Consider the following 17119-nt stretch of genomic DNA (forward strand, 5'->3'; position numbering starts at 1 on the left):
GCAAGTAGGGTAACGCGACCCATTCGGTTGTCGAAATTTTTTTCAAGCCACGCCAACTGTCAGATCCATTTGCAGCCGCCAGGTGACGCGATTTTTTCGAAGATCCTTTGCCGTTGGAAGCTAAATTCAAAGATACATAAAGACCAGTACTTGGCGTTTAAATTCTAAAATTATTTTACGCTGTTTTTCATCGATATGAAACTGTTCTAAAATTCAAAGTTTTCTGTAAATATTTCGTAAATCTATTGTAAATTGTAATGAAATAGGGAGCAGTCGATATTTTGTACGTACATTTATATATAAGCTTTCGTATTTGCGCAGATCAAATATACTTATTTTGATCGACACCGTATATACGCTTCTATTTTCACAACAGTAATAAACGTAAACGACTTATAAACTCGAGAGTTTACGAGTTTAAGCATTTTTTGTTTCCAACGTATTTATCTCTTCGATTAGTAATCCGATATAATTGTTGGAGGAATGGTGGATAACGAGCAAAAAGCAACAGGAAGACATTTTATTACCCGTTTGACGCGGCAATGCGTTATTACATGGAGCGTTTCTTCTCTAACATCGTCCTTCTGCTTTTTCCGACATAGTAAAAACCGCGAGCCGACCTGTAGACGTTCACAGCACGCCATCAAAACAATGAAGAGGAATCGAACCCACGACACGCGGGAATCTATCGCAGCATCTCGGCGGAAAAAGCTGGCGAAGCCAGAGCTAATGGAGATCGATGTAAAGTGGCTCGTAAATAGAAACGCGATGGGAGAATATTTCGTTGGTTCGTTAAACGTTAGACTGCAGGCTGTTAGAATCCGCGGCATTGATCTTTGGTTAAAACGTCTGTCTAGTAAGCAATCCACGTTGTAATAGCAAATAAGCAGAGAACAGGTACCTACCTTTGCGACCTGTAAAGGGAGGTGCGAAAAACCAGCTCCACTCGTCGTTCGTATACACCTACGCGATTTAGACCATTCACAGATGCACGTTTACTTTTCAACGCGTTATCTATTAAGCGTAAAAAATTATAGAAACACGGTAACTCGGATATTGGAATAATTTACATCAGGCTATCCGGTATTTCCAGAGTAACGAAGATGATGATGGTTCTTAATCTCTCCTCATTGATCTTTGACAAGCCAGCTGTACGATCGATTATTGTGCAAGATTTATCGAGCTACATTCCCATTCTATTTTGTTTGTACACGAGTGTGTGTGTGTTGGCATTTCTTTTCATATACTAATGGTCTACGTTGGAAGCGTTACTATCGATGACCGATTTATGATTCGGTCGACAAATGCAAAAGTTAGATGATCAAGTCCTAAGACTTGTAAGACTGTGATTGTAAGACTACGAAGGCTCCCGGAAACTTATTTTTATACGATACGATGGGTTGTTCGTTCGGTGCTTAAAATATACTTATACGATCGATTTTAAACTGATCTTGTACGCGTATAAGAAATAAACACAATAAAATAACGGAAAACCCTTATAAACGACGAGGAAAGAATTATACGTTTCGTTTTAATAACTCTTCGTTAACCAGTAATTGTAAGCCAGATTTTTCTGAATCGGATAATCACGTTCTTCGGTCATAGTCTTTCTCCAGTAGACGTTCGTACATACCGATCGAATGCACATTGTCGTCCATTCAGGTAACAAGGTGAATTATTCGGAATGCGACATTAATGTCACGGAAAGAGCAGATTGTTGAACGCGCGTGTTTGTTTGTTCGGTTCTGTGTTAGAAGAAAGTAAACAGACACGGGGGCTACGTCGGTCTGCGAAATTCAATAGATGCGTTCGGCACGCGCGGCCGCCAATTAAATTCCAGCGCAATTTATCTTTGCCAATTCTGTCGGCATTCCGTATTACTCTCGCCGGCTTTTCGATTTTGCGTTACCATCGCCACCCTGCACGACGTTCTTTTATCTCGTTCCGTATCATGCCCACAGAAGAAATCCTTCCAATGCAACGCTAACGATAAGGAACGCTCGTTCTAGAGATGAACGCGTCGCGGTTCTTTACTTTATATCGGTCGAATATATGGCCGGTGTCGCGATCTCTTTAAAAATGAAAACAAAGTGAGAAACACCGCGCAACCCGTTCAGCGAAACACGTTGCCTGACAGGACATTTTGTTTGCCAGTCATCGAGTCGAGTTTATCCTAGACGCTTCCGGTCGATCCTGGTAATTTGCGCGTCTTCCTTTTCTGCTCCTTTGACTGGCAACCTCAATTATTCCCCGGCCAATGACCGGTTGTCATTGACAACCGCAGTGACGGGCAAGAATGGACCACCCCGAAGCTTTAACCACACATCTCCAAAGATACACCTATCCAGTTATATTTCCTCGTTCTGTTTCAACGTCGAGAGGACGACTTTCTCGACGAAGATTCTCGAGAAAACTACAGCGAGTTTCGCACCGATCTCCTACCGGATTAGCTAAATGGCTAAATAAGATGTGTCGATAAGCCGATCTTCCTGTTGGCGATAAATCACCGCGATCGCTGTAGGTTTCGCGTGGCAATCGACACGTCGATGACATTTTTGCCGGTGACGTGGATACCTTGGGGTTACAGTTGACCCGTACACTGGACGACTACCATTTACACATAATACGATAATTACAATAATTCGAACGAAACATTTCAATTTCGTACGAATGGAGTCCATTTGCGGTAAGATTTAAAATTCTGACGTTGAAGAGTAAGAGAATTATTCGATAATAATTGGATTCGACGATGAACGATTATGAAGAAAAACAATTACAGCTGCACGCGATATAATGGAATCGCGACGACCAAAAGCAGAGGAAAGAACGGGTGGGGGGCTGATCTCGGTTGGGCCAGCACGACCAAAAAGTCAACTAAAATTGACCTACCTATCAGGTTCGATCCGAAGGTTGATTGAATCCATATTTGGATCGATTCGAGTATAACCATTGGAAGAACCGCGCGCGTAGCCAATATACCGGGTGACTCTGCCCTAAGCTCAAATTCGTTTATCGAGTTTGTCCATCAAATTCTTTGGAACGTCGGATACGTTCATATCGCTGTACAAGCGAGTCATCTTTAATTCCCTTTATCGAATCGTAATCGAATTATTCGCCTGTAGCGACCAAAATCGCGATCAAATGTTCGCGAATCTTCGTGTTTGCGAACATCGAGCATTTCTTGTAATATCGGCAAAAGGATCAGAATATATTGGTGTATTTTTTAAAACGACAAGCGACCAGCGATATTTGCAGCAGAAATTACAAGTTTCTGTTCCACTGGAGAAGAAACTTGTAATTTCTGCTGCAAATACTTGTCGTTTTAAGGCGGCAGTTTTTTAAACGTATCGTACGTTGCTTCGTAATATCGATGTAATGTTCGTTCCAACGATCATCTTGAATTGCTACGATTAACGACCTAATAGCTATGGTCAACCACACTTAATTAAGATCGTACCAAAAAACCAAATTCTGTACGTAGAATCAGTTTAACCTTCGACGAGCAAGTATATAGCTGTATTCTATTTTTACACGATGTATAAATACATATATGAGAACGGCGCAAAGATTAGTTTTTAGCTTAGCGTATGGAATAAAGAGTGGAAATTTTTCACCGGCGATATATAGAGAAAGGATCTGTATACAGAATTTATCCATGGAAGGAAAACAGTTGCGCAAAGTTTTCGTTGTTCCGCAGCTTCACGGCAGTGTTCACGAGATCCACAGAAAAAAGTAGCCTGTCATGAACGGATTCCAAGCACTTCTGACGTTCTTCGGCATCATCGCGATCGTAGACACCGATCTATCGAAGAGACACGGCAACGGACGTGGAAACGTATACCATGGTAGGTAAGTGCACTCGCAGCTTGCCACGGTTACCACGTTTCGGCTAGGAAATCCTCAGTTCGATGCACTCTACCACGCGAACCGTTTGTCCAGTCGACCATTTCGTCCGACCTGATCCGATCGGATTGTTCTCGCTCTTTGTCTTTCGCCTGTCTCGCTTGACTGTCCGAGTTTCGCATCTCGCTAACAAATGTCCCATAACTTTCCCGGCACGTTCTTTCGTTCTTCCGCTCTCTCGACCGTGTCATCGAGGATTTTCCTTTGCCGAACGGAACAACCAGGGACGATCGTATTACGTCGTTCGTTTCGAAAACTTGCGCCTTTTTGCCCGTCGCAATAAGTTTGCCCTTGTTTCGATCGATGATTAAAGTTTGGGGACACGAGAACCGAAATACTAGGCCTTGAAGTTGTCGGGGTTGGATTGATACAGGGTTGGGGATGAAATAGGAGCGTCACGCTGGAAGCGAGACAAGTTAAGGTGACGAAGTTTTCGTTTAGTTTTTTGTGCACCTACGAGTGCCGAAGAAACGAAAGATTCTGATCGATTGTGCTTTACGAATTCAATAACGAAGTTTAATAACCGTGTTTCTCAAATTCAGCACGCAACCGAATTTCATCTAGCGCCTCTAGTTCGAGTTGATTCGAACAAGTACATTTAACGCTTTTTCTACGATGCCGTTGCAAATTTTTCGACGCGGCTCGCAAAGGTATTCGTGGAAAATATTTCGGAAAATATACAGGCGCGGGCAAGAAAGAGCGATATGCGAAATTGTTGCGGGAACGAGGATTCGTCGTTCGTACGTTTTTTAACGAAAGCTCTTCTCTTCCCGGTGGTCGATGTTCAGGTACACGAGAGACGTCCACGAGCCGGAATTTTTGATCCCGAGAAGAGTGTTCGAGGATGGCAGCTTCGACACATACTCGTTGCCGTATTTCTATGATCGGCAAGAGATCAACGAACGTAAGAAAAGGTCGACCGAGACGGGCGAGCAGGAGCTTGAGGTCGATAAAGTGCACCTGGTGCTGCCTTTCAACGGGATCGAACACCATGTGGAGCTCGACCCGTATCACGAATTCATCTCGCCTGACATGGTGATCGAGACGCGGGGCACCGGCCTGAGAACTAACTTGAACGAAGCGTTACGATTCAAGAGAGCCTCCGATCGACAATGCCATTATCGGGGCTTTGTTAGAGGCCATCGCGCATCCAAGGCAGCTCTTTCTCTCTGCGATGGTGTGGTTCGTAAATGTTATCCTTTTTATCTACGTTTATTTTTAATTAAATCATCTTGAAAAACTCAAAGGCATAAAATCGTATTATCAAAGTTTGCATTGCCGTGAAATTTTCCCATCCCCCACTCCCCCCCACGCGAAGCACGCTTCTTGGTTCTTGTATATTTGTAGCCATACGTATCGAAGATACGTATCAATACGACCGAGGCCAACAACGTATCGAACCTAGGCTTCGTGGTTAATTCTTGCCGATGATCTAGCAATTCCGGAAAGATTTCATACAATTGAATTTACTAGACTAGACGCTCCGTAACGATATAATCCACGATGAGAACACGGTGGCGTGCGTCTCTTCGAGGCTAATCAAGCTTCTTATTATGCACTTAAGCGGATGCAAATTAATATGAGGTATTTGCATTTAGATGGACGCGTACCGGGACCGTGTTGCCGATTCCACGCGACGATCGATTGTTTTGGGATCAAAGCTAGCATGTACGACCGTTCGGTCGCGTTTAATGGTTCGGGGTCTCGGTCGATTCCCAGGAGAATTTCGAGAATTCAACTGCGAAACATGCAGACAGAGTGGCTCATGCTTTCAACTTGATGCAATTGCCGCGCTGCGTTGCATAGCGAGACGCGATCTGCATAATCTCCTCCTCTCAGTGACAATGATCCGATTCTGCTTGCACGCCGGAAGGGCGATCACAGCCTGATACGAACTAAGATAGCGACGATAATTCAGAAATCGGAAGTAGATGATGATTCGCAGAAACGAATTTCGAATTATCTGCACATAATGGCTTTTTTAAGCAAATTATTCGAGCAAAATCGGGCTTCCGAAAGGGCCGAGATTTAGAAACGGAATAACAGCGTGAGATATCGTAAACTTGGTCGTCAAGTCGTTGTCGACTTATTCGGTTCTTAAGGAGAAAATAAGTTGAATAACTGATATAACAAATCAAACGAACAAAAAAGTTGAACAAATCGTTGAAATATGGTTGCAGCAACGTGGGTAATCGAATACCTATTGTATATCGGCAAGTTGCTACTCTTGGACCACGCTTATACGATTCGTCGAGTATAATGTAGCCATCGTGTTTCTTTCCGTTCAATTTGACGTGTTCGATCATTACTCTGGAGGAAAAGAAACCGTATCTATCTCGTTGGTGTTTGGAGCGCGTATTTCGGAGGGTGAAGCTCGGAAGATAGGGATGTGGAAAGGCGAGGAGGCGGCCGTAATTTAAAAGACACCTTCTGGTTAGCGTTCCCAGGCGCGTCGTTACTCGTTCGAGGCGGTGAAGTTACTGAAGCCAGGTATTGTAACTATCGGTGAATCGAATCGGCTACATAGAGCGTTATTGAATCTGTAAATTTTCGCAAATATCATGGCGCACGGTACGCGGTCTTCTCTGTCCCGTAGACCACAATTTCCCGTGAATTACCGAGGGCCTGTTTGTTTGCGCTATTGGGAGACGCGAAGCCCGAATTTTGAATTATACCGTTAGTTCTAGCTACGATAAATGTTGCGCGTAACAACCGATCCCCCTAATTAGGATCGTTGGATTGTAATTTCCAAAGCGTGGCCGCGTAATTTCGTGATCCGCGAATGGAAATTCGGTAGGGATTCGGTGGGTTTAAACGGGCAAGAAACGCGGTCACGTAGCCACGCCACGCCGGCACGGCACGGCACGGCACGGCACGCGTGCACACACGTATCATTCGCGAGAGAGAAACTGCAATTACAAGTTAGTTCGGTATCGAAGTCGTTCTCGGTGTTAACCCGATTGGGAGGTTCGCGTAATTGCATCTCTTTGCAGGCGTCTTCTGCCGATGGAACCCAGTCCCATATCTTATTTAGAATAACGTTGATTAACGAAAAATCGATAAGTGGCTGTGGATCTCGTGCAGGTTGGTTACGTGCAAACTAATCATGGCCGGTACTTCATCGAGCCGGTGAACGAAGCAGAACCGCAGAAGGATGGACAGCACGTTCACATAGCTTACAAGCGGGATGACTCGCGCGAAAAGAAGGAGAGTCGGGACGGTTCTTCCAAGAATTACTGCGGAACTTCCGGTTAGTAGTCGTCGATTTATACGAGACTACGCTTCGCCGCGATATCTCTCGAAAAATTGTTTGTCCGTGAATTTTACAAGATCTCTTTTACGAAATGTACATTTTAAATAAACCATCTGCATCGAGGATAGAAGATAAAGGCCGATCTTCGAAACGGATAAAGCGATACGAGTCGTTGTTTTTCCGTTTGCAGATGACTGGGAGGCGGCGTGGGCGGAACAGTTAGCCAAACGACAGAAGCGACTAATGGAAGAGAATCCCGAAGTTGGTAAGAGCACTTCCTTGACCCACAGTATTCATCGTTACGTAGAGATTGGATTGGTCGCGGACAGAAGGTTTCTCGACTTTTACAACAACAGCAACTACGAACAGTACCTGTTGACTATCATGAACATGGTGTCGGACTTCTATCACGACAGATCTGTCGGCAATCAGATAGACATGGTCGTCGTCCGCATTATATATTTGGAGAAGGAAAAGGAAGAGGTAACGCGTAACTAGTTAGAGGACTAAAAATATGAGAATTCATTTTAGCAATTAATCCGCACGGGATGAAGAATATTGTAAATGTTGAAAGTGAGATATTTTATCAAGACGGTTTTCCCGTAGATAGATCTGCTTATTAGTCCCGCAGCCGAGGCAACGTTAGCGAGCTTTGCCAAATGGGCCCAAAAGATGAACCCCACGGATCACACTCATCCCAACCATTACGACATAGCGGTACTTGTAACTAGGTAAAGTTTTAATTCATCGAGAGTAGAGAACGATCGTAACGAAACATCGTAACGCGTGTTTCAGGTACGATATTTGCGCGGAAGGCGTACCACATTGCAATCTGATGGGCCTGGCGTATGTCGGAACTGCCTGCGATCCCGAAAAAGCAGCTTGCATCACCGAAGATAGTGGCCTATTGCTTGGAATCGTAATTAGCCACGAAGTTGGTCACGTGTACTGTCCATGCACGTTTCTTTACCAATCTTAATCCCTTCGCTTCTAACGATGTTTCAAAATCCATAAAAAACTCGAATTCGTTTCTCCTACACGCTTTAACGAAAACTCGCTTCGGAACGTGAAATCGCGACGAATAAGCGGGATTATTTTTGCCTGATTTTTTAGCTGCGAAGGGATTAAGAGATAGGAGTCGAGTGGAACGGAGGACTTTCTTTTCGAAAATATTCCATTCGGAATTTTTCGCGACAATAGGTGGTTACAAAGGGGAAGTAATTTTGCAAGATGTGATTTTCCAGGATGGGCTGTTCGCACGACGATGTCGCTATCAGTGGCTGTCCACCCAAAGATAACGATAACAGTTATTTCCTCATGTCACCCATTGTCAACATCTATTCGTTGAGATGGTCGACTTGCAGCAGGAAATACATCACTACCTTGCTCGAGTAAATCTTTCGATATATATATGCTTTGTTTTACTTTGTTCTATCGCGAGTCGAAAGCCTCGTGTCGATCGATTAGGAGCGGCTTGGGCGAGTGCCTGATCAACGATCCAAGAAATCCGCCGGAGAAATTCAAGTATCCGGACATGTTACCCGGTGCGATGTACGACGGCAATTTTCAATGCGACATGAACTATCCCGGATCGAAGATTTGCCCTGGCGATACCGGGGTATATTTCCGCATTTTCTCTTGCTATTTGTAGAACATCGTTTATTTAGAGGACACAGGATGAATCGAAAATCGTTTAAAAGATTGCTTCGCAAATCTTCGAAACAGGTTTATCAGTTTTTGTAGAATTGCAAATAATTGGAGAATAATTTTAACAGAATGCCGCATGCTTCTATGTACGAATTTATTTAAAAGTTGAGATCGAACCGTTGCTCGGCAATCGTATCGTATCGCATAAGGTCGGTCTAGAAACGACTCGATTATTCTCACGGGGACCGGGTCAATGAATGGGATTTAACTTGTTCATAGAGAAAGTTACTACTTCGCGCTTTATATATTTCGTTAAACCCCGAAGAATAATTTGATTGTCCTTGTTCCTATGGCGAACGAACCTTCCGTACGTTTCAGCGAGATGCAATGTGCGAGCTGCTATGGTGCGAAGGGAAGAATGGAAGCTGTTTCTCCCGGGGATCACCCATGGCCGAAGGATCAAAATGCGGCGAGAATTTGGTTCGTTGAATTGGATTTACCGAGAACAAAAGCGCACTCTTTAATAGTATCAATTTATGCATTTCTCCATGGAAATTATCGCGCCTTAAACGTCTCTCCAGTTGTGCCTTTGATCGCGTTACCATTTCAGTCGTTCCTTTAATTTTTCGTCCTTTTTCTTTTAAGATAAAATTACTCGCGCACTTTTCATGTAGCTATTTTGCGATCGTTGCTCCTAGTTGTCCCGTTGACAAAGGATTATACCGTAAAATACGAGAGCAGAGAGCGCAGTCGAAAGAGAATAATTTAAAATTTCTGTGACGCGTCGTAACTCACGTGAAAAACGCACAAAGCTCGCTGTAACAATGCGAGCGGCGAGTCTAAGCAGAAATGTTCGTACGAATAACAGCCTTTGGAAAGTCTCGATCTGTCGTAAAAAATGTAAGACGCGGAATCTCTGTTACGTTTGCCTTTTAGGAAGATGTAGCGAAAGTACATAGCCTTTATTTATCCGTTGCAAAATTTACTTCTACCAAAGTCTTTAATTACATAGGACGTGGAACGTGTTAATATCAGTATGTTTCATTTGGCAAAATTTTTCGTAAAATTTTTCGCAAAATTTCCGTAAAATTTTCCGTAAAATTTCCTGCCAAAAACGATACAAAGCAAAGCATTTCGCGACGAAACGAGCGAAGAATAAAGAACTAGCCTGTATTCAGTGGTGCATTCGCAAGAAATGCGTGGCTATGGGCACCCGACCGACGGCGGTGCACGGTGGCTGGGGCAAATGGGGTCCCATGAGCGGTTGCAGCAGAAGCTGCGGCGGTGGCTTGAAATTCGCCGAGAGAGAATGTGACAATCCGCCGCCCGCCAACAAAGGCAGATACTGCATCGGAGAGAGAAAGAAGTTGGCCATTTGCAACACCATGGTAAATTCCACTGTCTTTCTATGCGAATCGACCGTGTGTGGTGCCGTTTCGACTTCATTTCTTCCTTACCCTTCTCCTTCCCCTTCCCCTTTCTACTCGATCCTTCTCTTTCTTCTACTCTTCTTTGCTCTCTTCTATTTCCAATTGTGTACGGGATATTGTTTCTCACCTCGTCGATTCGTTTCTTTTTATATATTTTTCCCTGTCTCGGGCGAGAAAAGATATTTGATTAAAGCGTAAAAGAAAATTTTCATTGAAAAGTAGCTGAAAAATGTTAATCCTCGTTTTTCTTTTTTTTACCTGAATACTATATTTGCGAGCCCACGTGTAGCTTCGTTGTTCTTTCAATCTTATTTTTGTCCAACGTTTGATTTTAGGTTAAAGATTGTAAACTACCGGTGTTTTAGCTAACTTTCGTATACTTAAGTCACTGCCGATTTGGGCTTAGCTACGAAAGGAGTACTTTAATTGCGTTATCTATAGGAGAAATTTTAATTTAAAGTTTCGTTCAGCCCTAAACTCTGCAGCCTAGTTTCACGGAGATCTAGTTAGATGTAGAAGATCGCGTGCGCCCGTGTGTACATGTGCGCGCACTCGATGCAAACCACGATAGCATCCTTATTTTCTTCGCATAACGGCCTATTTTTAGAAATCTGATATATAACATTTATTTTGTATCTTGTACGATAATCTTCGTTTAACGTTACGATAGTCGATTAATTTTATCGTTAGCTAGTTCAGTGAAAAGAAAGAACGAACGAAATGTTAGGAAAGATTGTTTTCGTACCTGCGGAAAGGCAACCGGCGACCCGCTACGGATTAAACGATCGTCAACGAATTACTCTACTACGGTGCTATTTCTGTCTCACGCCATTAATCATTTTCGGCTGCACACCCAGCTCTTAACGCTTTTTGCTAATATATCACCCTTTTTGCCGCGTGATCGCTAACCTCTGCGGCAGCGATATATCCCTTTTGTGAAAAACGACGACCTTGCATTGTGCAGCCCTGCGACCATAGGAAACCATCGTATCGCCAGTTGCAGTGCAGTTGGTACAACGAGCGAAAAATCTTGACCGACGGCAAGCATAACTGGACCGCGTACACTATCCACGATCCAACGTTCGATCCGTGCAACTTGTACTGCATCAATGAAAAGAACGTATTCACCAAGTTCCAAGTGGCAAACGATTCTACTCCCTGCAAGGGTGGTACTAACAACATGTGCGTCGGTGGTACATGCAGGGTAAGCAAATATCACGATTACCTCTTGTATTTTTCTTCGTTCATTGCGATTGCTGTTTCGCGATTTAATTTTCTTGCAAGGAATTACCTGGAAAATTCAACGTATTGCGTAAGAACGACGAATGACGTTAATTTAATTGCTTTGTTATTAATTTAATACTTTGTTATTTCTTTGCGATTTCTTTCTCAAAATTAAGCAATACACGTATACTTTGAGATTCTTAGGTCGCATTTCAGTAATATTTTACGACCTGATATTTTTTCTCCGATAGTTTTGTATTACGTGTTTATTGAAAATTCAGAGCTGATCGATCATCGTATCTTGCGTTGCATCGGTAGCGATTATAAGAAATGAAAGAACAGAGACGCAAAAAGTTATTTACACGGATAAAGGATATTTACCGTTGCGAATTTTTCTCACAGATGTGCAATTCCAATATCGTAGATGTATCATATCGTATGTAGATTAAAACAGAGGAAATTTGCCGAGTAAAATGCCGGAAGCTCGGAAGTACTTTAACAATGTAAATTTAATCAGGAAACAGGAAGACGTATTCGCGTGATCTGCAACGAAAGAGCGTAGCGTTCTAGTTCTATGATGCTTTCGTTATAGAAACGAAAGAGATGCCTTGGCTTCGAAATTATTCCCTTCGTACGTTTCGTGCGATAAGTTTCGTGACTAATCTCTCGCACACCTTTCATTACCTTTCTACTAACTACGTTTTATGGCTTAAAAGCATCCTAAAGCTCGTAGGACAAAAATTTAGTTACCTGTCTAATCGAGATTGTCAAGTTAGTTAGAAACTAATTTCTGATTTATTTTTTGCCATCATACCTTGATATTTTTCCGTTCGCTATAACGCGTGACGTTAAACGCAGCATCATAATCGATCGAACTTGATTACTAGCAATTACAAGTTGCAGGTACATACATATAGTACGGTAAGTACCATACCTTTTTCGTTCTAGAAATAAGAGAATCTATTTCTTGCTTAGTAAGTTGCAATTAAAAAGAAACAGAACCTTTAGAAACGAGAAGGTATGATATTTTCTAGAAAGTCGGTTGCGATTGGGTGTTGGATTCGAATGCCATCGACGACAGGTGTGGAACGTGCAAAGGTGACGGTACGAAGTGCAAGGCGATAGAAGGTTTCTTCAATGAAACGGGAATCCGCAACAGTAAATTATATTCTTTTCTATCATCAAAATTTTCGATTCAAAATTTTCCTATATCCGTTTCTTCCATTATTTCCAAGTATTTGCAAGTTAATGCTTTAACGATACAGGTAAGTGTGGAAATAAGGACGGTGGAAACGCTTTTATAATCATTGTTTTTACGAATGTATACGTACGTGCGTTGAAGTACAGCGAAATGTACAAACGTTCGACGACTGTCGAGTGTAAATGGTTGAGAAATTGCGTTTAGTCCATTTGAAATACTTACAACAACAATGAAAAGTAATTTGTTGATAATTGGAAAATTTTCGAATTCCTAGTGCACGTGAAGATAGTTACTATCCCTCAGGGTGCTCGAAGCATATACGTAGCGGAAATGCAGCCGAACAAAAACTTTCTATCGGTGAGACTCGAGAATAGCGAAACATACTGTTTGAACGAAGACAAGTAATTGCTTATATCGTTATTAGAAAATAAACGATGGCGTCTTAAAAATATAATATTATACGTACTATGTACAGAGTGAAAATAATACGTTCGAAGCTGAATGTTTAACTCTAAGAAGTTAAAGATTCTTCCTCGTGTTAACGAACAAACCAAGTTCATCGTATACCGAACGATTTTCTAACGATCGTAGGGTGATATATAGAAGCGGTGATTACGATTGTGCAGGCTCCATTATCGTATACCTGCATCCTGAGCCAAACAGAGAGGAGATTGAAATAAAGGGACCCATAATGACACCTATTCGAATAGAAGTACGTATTAATTCCGTGCGTGAAATAGTCGAGATCGTAAATACGAATTTTGATAAACGCTGACTACATCGTTTTAGCGTATTTCCCTCGTGAGTAAGGAAAGTAAAGAAATCGAAGGAAAGTAGTTTCGTGCGTCGCGTAGCTTCGTCGTCGAACGCAAGAGATTCACGTAAACGAACGTAAGGTATCGGCACGGAGCTGGCGATTGCGCGGAATATTTTTCTGTCGATGATCGACCATCGTTCCTAAATACCCACATTAATAATTCATTCCATGATGATGATTCTAGTACGTATTCTTGCACCCGAGACAGAATCCTGGGATTCATTATGTATATTACGTGATGTCAACTGACCCGTCATACAAACCGAAATACCTGTGGGATTTCATGGAATGGAGCGACTGCAGCGTTAAATGCGGAGGCGGTACGATGGTAATTTGAATATTGAAGTCGACTTAATGATAATTTGGAGAAGCATTATAGCGAATCCGGCACTCGATTCACGCAGCGAAAATAACTTCAACGTTACTATATTATTCTTTTGCACGATGTAGATATCGGAGGCAGCGTGTATCGAAGAAAGAGGTGGAAAAGTGAGTCTTGAATTTTGCGATGGCATGTCACGACCAGATCCAAAAACTAGAGTTTGCAACTCGGAAGCCTGTCCTGCAAAGTACATGCAACCACACAACCATCGAGTCATTTCGTGCTATTTACAATTTTACGTTTCTCTATCTGCTTACATTTTCCTCTCGAAACTGCGAACAGCATACGTTTAGTACTATCGCACTATCTTTTCTTTGACGCAATTCGATTTTAATGGCCGAATAAGCGACGATCCTTTCTAATTTCCATTACTCGTTTATCGGCGAATATTTACGATCGCTGTATGACGATTGGAATTGCCTAAGGTGGCGTGTGAGCCAATGGAGCAAGTGTAACGCCTGCGACGGAAAGAAAGGAACGAGGCATCGTAAAGTGCAATGCGTGCGACCCGCTGCTCGTGCCGGTGAGGATGACGTTCAGGCAAATCTGGACGCGTGCAAAGGTCGCGTGCCGAAACAAGAGGAAGAATGTGTAGGTAAGGATGTCGGTGTCGTGCGTGCTTGTTGCCGATTTCTATCCAACGAATAACTTTTTCGCAACCTTATGATATTTTAACGGCACCTCGACATTCTTAAGCCGAACGATCAATCTTTCGCTAAATACTTTCTTCGTTCATCGATCACTGGCAATTTAATTGACGTGTCATTCGAATCCATGTAGTTATTCGTACACGTGGAAACCGTTTCGTTCGCTGGTTATTTGTTATTTCGCTCCACCGATTACCGAAAACCACGTTCTCGATATATATCGTTTTCATTCTGGACAATACCATTTTGCAGTATGTTACAATCGTTTAAATTTTTATAAAAATGGCATATCGCAATATGTATCGTGTTTACAATTGTTTCGTCGACGTTGATCGTGTCCTTTCAAAGCGTATAAACATTTCGATGTAATTCTCCTTCGGTATTCCGTAGAGACTCACAGTGTACATATTATGTTTCTATATATGTGGTGAACGGTGTTTTCGTATGTTGGTAAATGTACGTAGCTGCATAGCACGGATGTCACAGTAAAAGATTTACGATATAATGGAAATAAAATATTGACGCGGTGGCACGAGAAGAGAAGGAGCGTGTACATGGGGAGTCGAACGAAAAAACATTTACCGTATAATATTAGAATTGTATTTTCCCTTTGTCGTTCTTCTTAGGACGTGACTTTTATTTCGACAACCGTGCATATTTAGCATTGAAGCCGTAAATCGGAGACTGGAGCAGATGCTGACTCGCGTATCGATTGATCGAACCGTCGAACTTTCGGCTTTCCCTTACAGGCGAAAGACCGTGCAAGAAGACCTGCCCCAAAAAGGTCCGAAACGCAAACAGGCAACTCGTTGCTTGGAAAGAGAAGAAGAAGCAGCAGCTACCTCACGAGAAACGGGCTAAAATGGTCGACAAGTTGGTGGACTTGAGTTTGGCCGGATATCTGGAGAAAGCGTACGGTATCTCTCGTGAAGCCGATGATATGGGAATGACGGTCGACACGGCGGACTTCCGGCAGCTTCTTCGCGAATGGTCCCTCGCCGACGAGGAAAAGAGGAAACGCGGCGCCTGCGATCGAAACGCGTCTACTCCAAAGCCCGGATCGATCATCAAAGACTCGGTGCCGGTCGAGAACGTGGTGCTGTTGGAGGCGCCTATGCTAGAGGAAGGCCTCCTATCGAATTTGTCGGATAGAGCGTATCAGGAAGTTGGCGATCTCGTCGGCGGTAGTATCGATACTTCCAGAGTGAAGATTTATAACGGTACGAAGGCTGTCGAGAAGATCGAGGAGCTGGAGGGTCGTAACATTAGCGCGGTGCCTAACAAGAAAGAAAATTATAGTTACGATGCGTTGTCAAGAATCGTAGATTTGGCGGAACAGCGAAAATGAGAAGCGTAACCAATCCTCCATTTGCGTACGAGACAAACCACTCGAAACTGGCATCGTCGATATTTATAATCGATAATTGCAATTATTTGACACTATTATTTACTAATCGATATTTCTTTGATATAACGTTGAAAAGTGTTAATATATCGTCTGATAAGAGTATGTATTAAGAAGCATTGATAAATATAGCTAAACTCTTAGGTAACGAACTTTCGTTAAATAAGAGTCAAATATCGGTACGTTTCGCCTTCTATATATTAATTTAATTGGCGCTGTTGATGGTTATGGAAAAATCGACTCACGTCGACGGTAATTCGATTTCCTTAACATCGTACAATCTCGGGAAATTGAACGGTGAGAATCGAAACGAAAACTCGATTGAAACGACAACCGTTTCTATCCTTCTGCGTGTATGCACAAAATTTGTCGATTTTGATTATCGTACTCTTAATCGACGCAATTATTATTTTAATATCATGACGTTCCATTTTACAACAAAGTTCCCTTACACCGCTTTGATCGGCGTTACAGATTTAAAAATACGATCCGCGATTCCGTGAATGATACCGACTCAATCGCTATATTCTAAAAGGATTGGATTTTCATATCGCTACACTCTCATCGAGTGCGAAATAAATTTTCTTATTTATTTATTGGTGGACGTCGTTTCGAAGCAGCTTCGGCGTCCTCTTGAATTTTCTGTATATATCTGACCGCATCCATACCAATTAAAGTAAATTCCGTGCCATTGCCTGGCGGTTGGGGCTCGAAATTCTTTGGAAAGTTGAGGGTGTCGTTTTCTTCGTCGCGTTCCAAGACGATGGTGAGCGTTAAATTTGTAATATTTTCCGTGTCGATCACGACCTCGCCTTTCTTTACGTTGTCACGTTTCTTTACTTCCATATCTTGCTTCGTCCGAGTTCCCAATTTCCGTTCAGACAAACGTACGTCATCTAAATTATACGACAGATAATTGCTTTCACTTTCCTGTTCTATTTTCATGCATAACGTTACGCATCGATAAATAAATAAAACTGCCGTAGAAATAACTACATATTAAGGAACGAAATTGGACGAAAGATGTTAATGGTAGAATTTCCAAGGAAATATAGAAACACAGAAAAAACTAGTCGAGCGAGGTCGATTGAATCATTTTAGCGGGCTCGAACGCTTGGTAGTCGTGTTCACCTTCGATGATTGATTTAACGACGCGATTGATCGTTAGATTACTCGACAGAGGAAAAGCGAGGCTGAGAGCCGGTACTTT

At 42.5% G+C, this 17119-nt stretch overlaps 2 protein-coding genes across 2 annotated transcripts in view; one reads left to right on the top strand and one right to left on the bottom strand.

Moving 5' to 3' along the window:
• LOC100643145 (A disintegrin and metalloproteinase with thrombospondin motifs 10) overlaps positions 1-17119 on the bottom strand; it is a 90882-nt gene that overhangs the window by 61350 nt on the left and 12413 nt on the right. The window lies entirely within an intron of this gene.
• Positions 3601-16035, top strand: LOC100650021 (A disintegrin and metalloproteinase with thrombospondin motifs 12). Its single transcript, XM_048406540.1, has 18 exons — positions 3601-3849; positions 4692-5085; positions 6988-7153; positions 7347-7639; positions 7763-7887; positions 7952-8101; positions 8401-8547; positions 8624-8774; positions 9182-9283; positions 9982-10191; positions 11198-11437; positions 12492-12615; positions 12933-13059; positions 13184-13370; positions 13660-13803; positions 13926-14149; positions 14223-14452; positions 15254-16035. Exons 1-18 carry the CDS (start codon positions 3743-3745, stop codon positions 15850-15852), a joined length of 3720 nt encoding a protein of 1239 aa, XP_048262497.1. The 5' UTR covers positions 3601-3742; the 3' UTR covers positions 15853-16035.

This window comes from Bombus terrestris, chromosome 6 (genome assembly GCF_910591885.1).
Source record: "Bombus terrestris chromosome 6, iyBomTerr1.2, whole genome shotgun sequence".
NCBI lineage: Eukaryota > Metazoa > Arthropoda > Insecta > Hymenoptera > Apidae > Bombus > Bombus terrestris.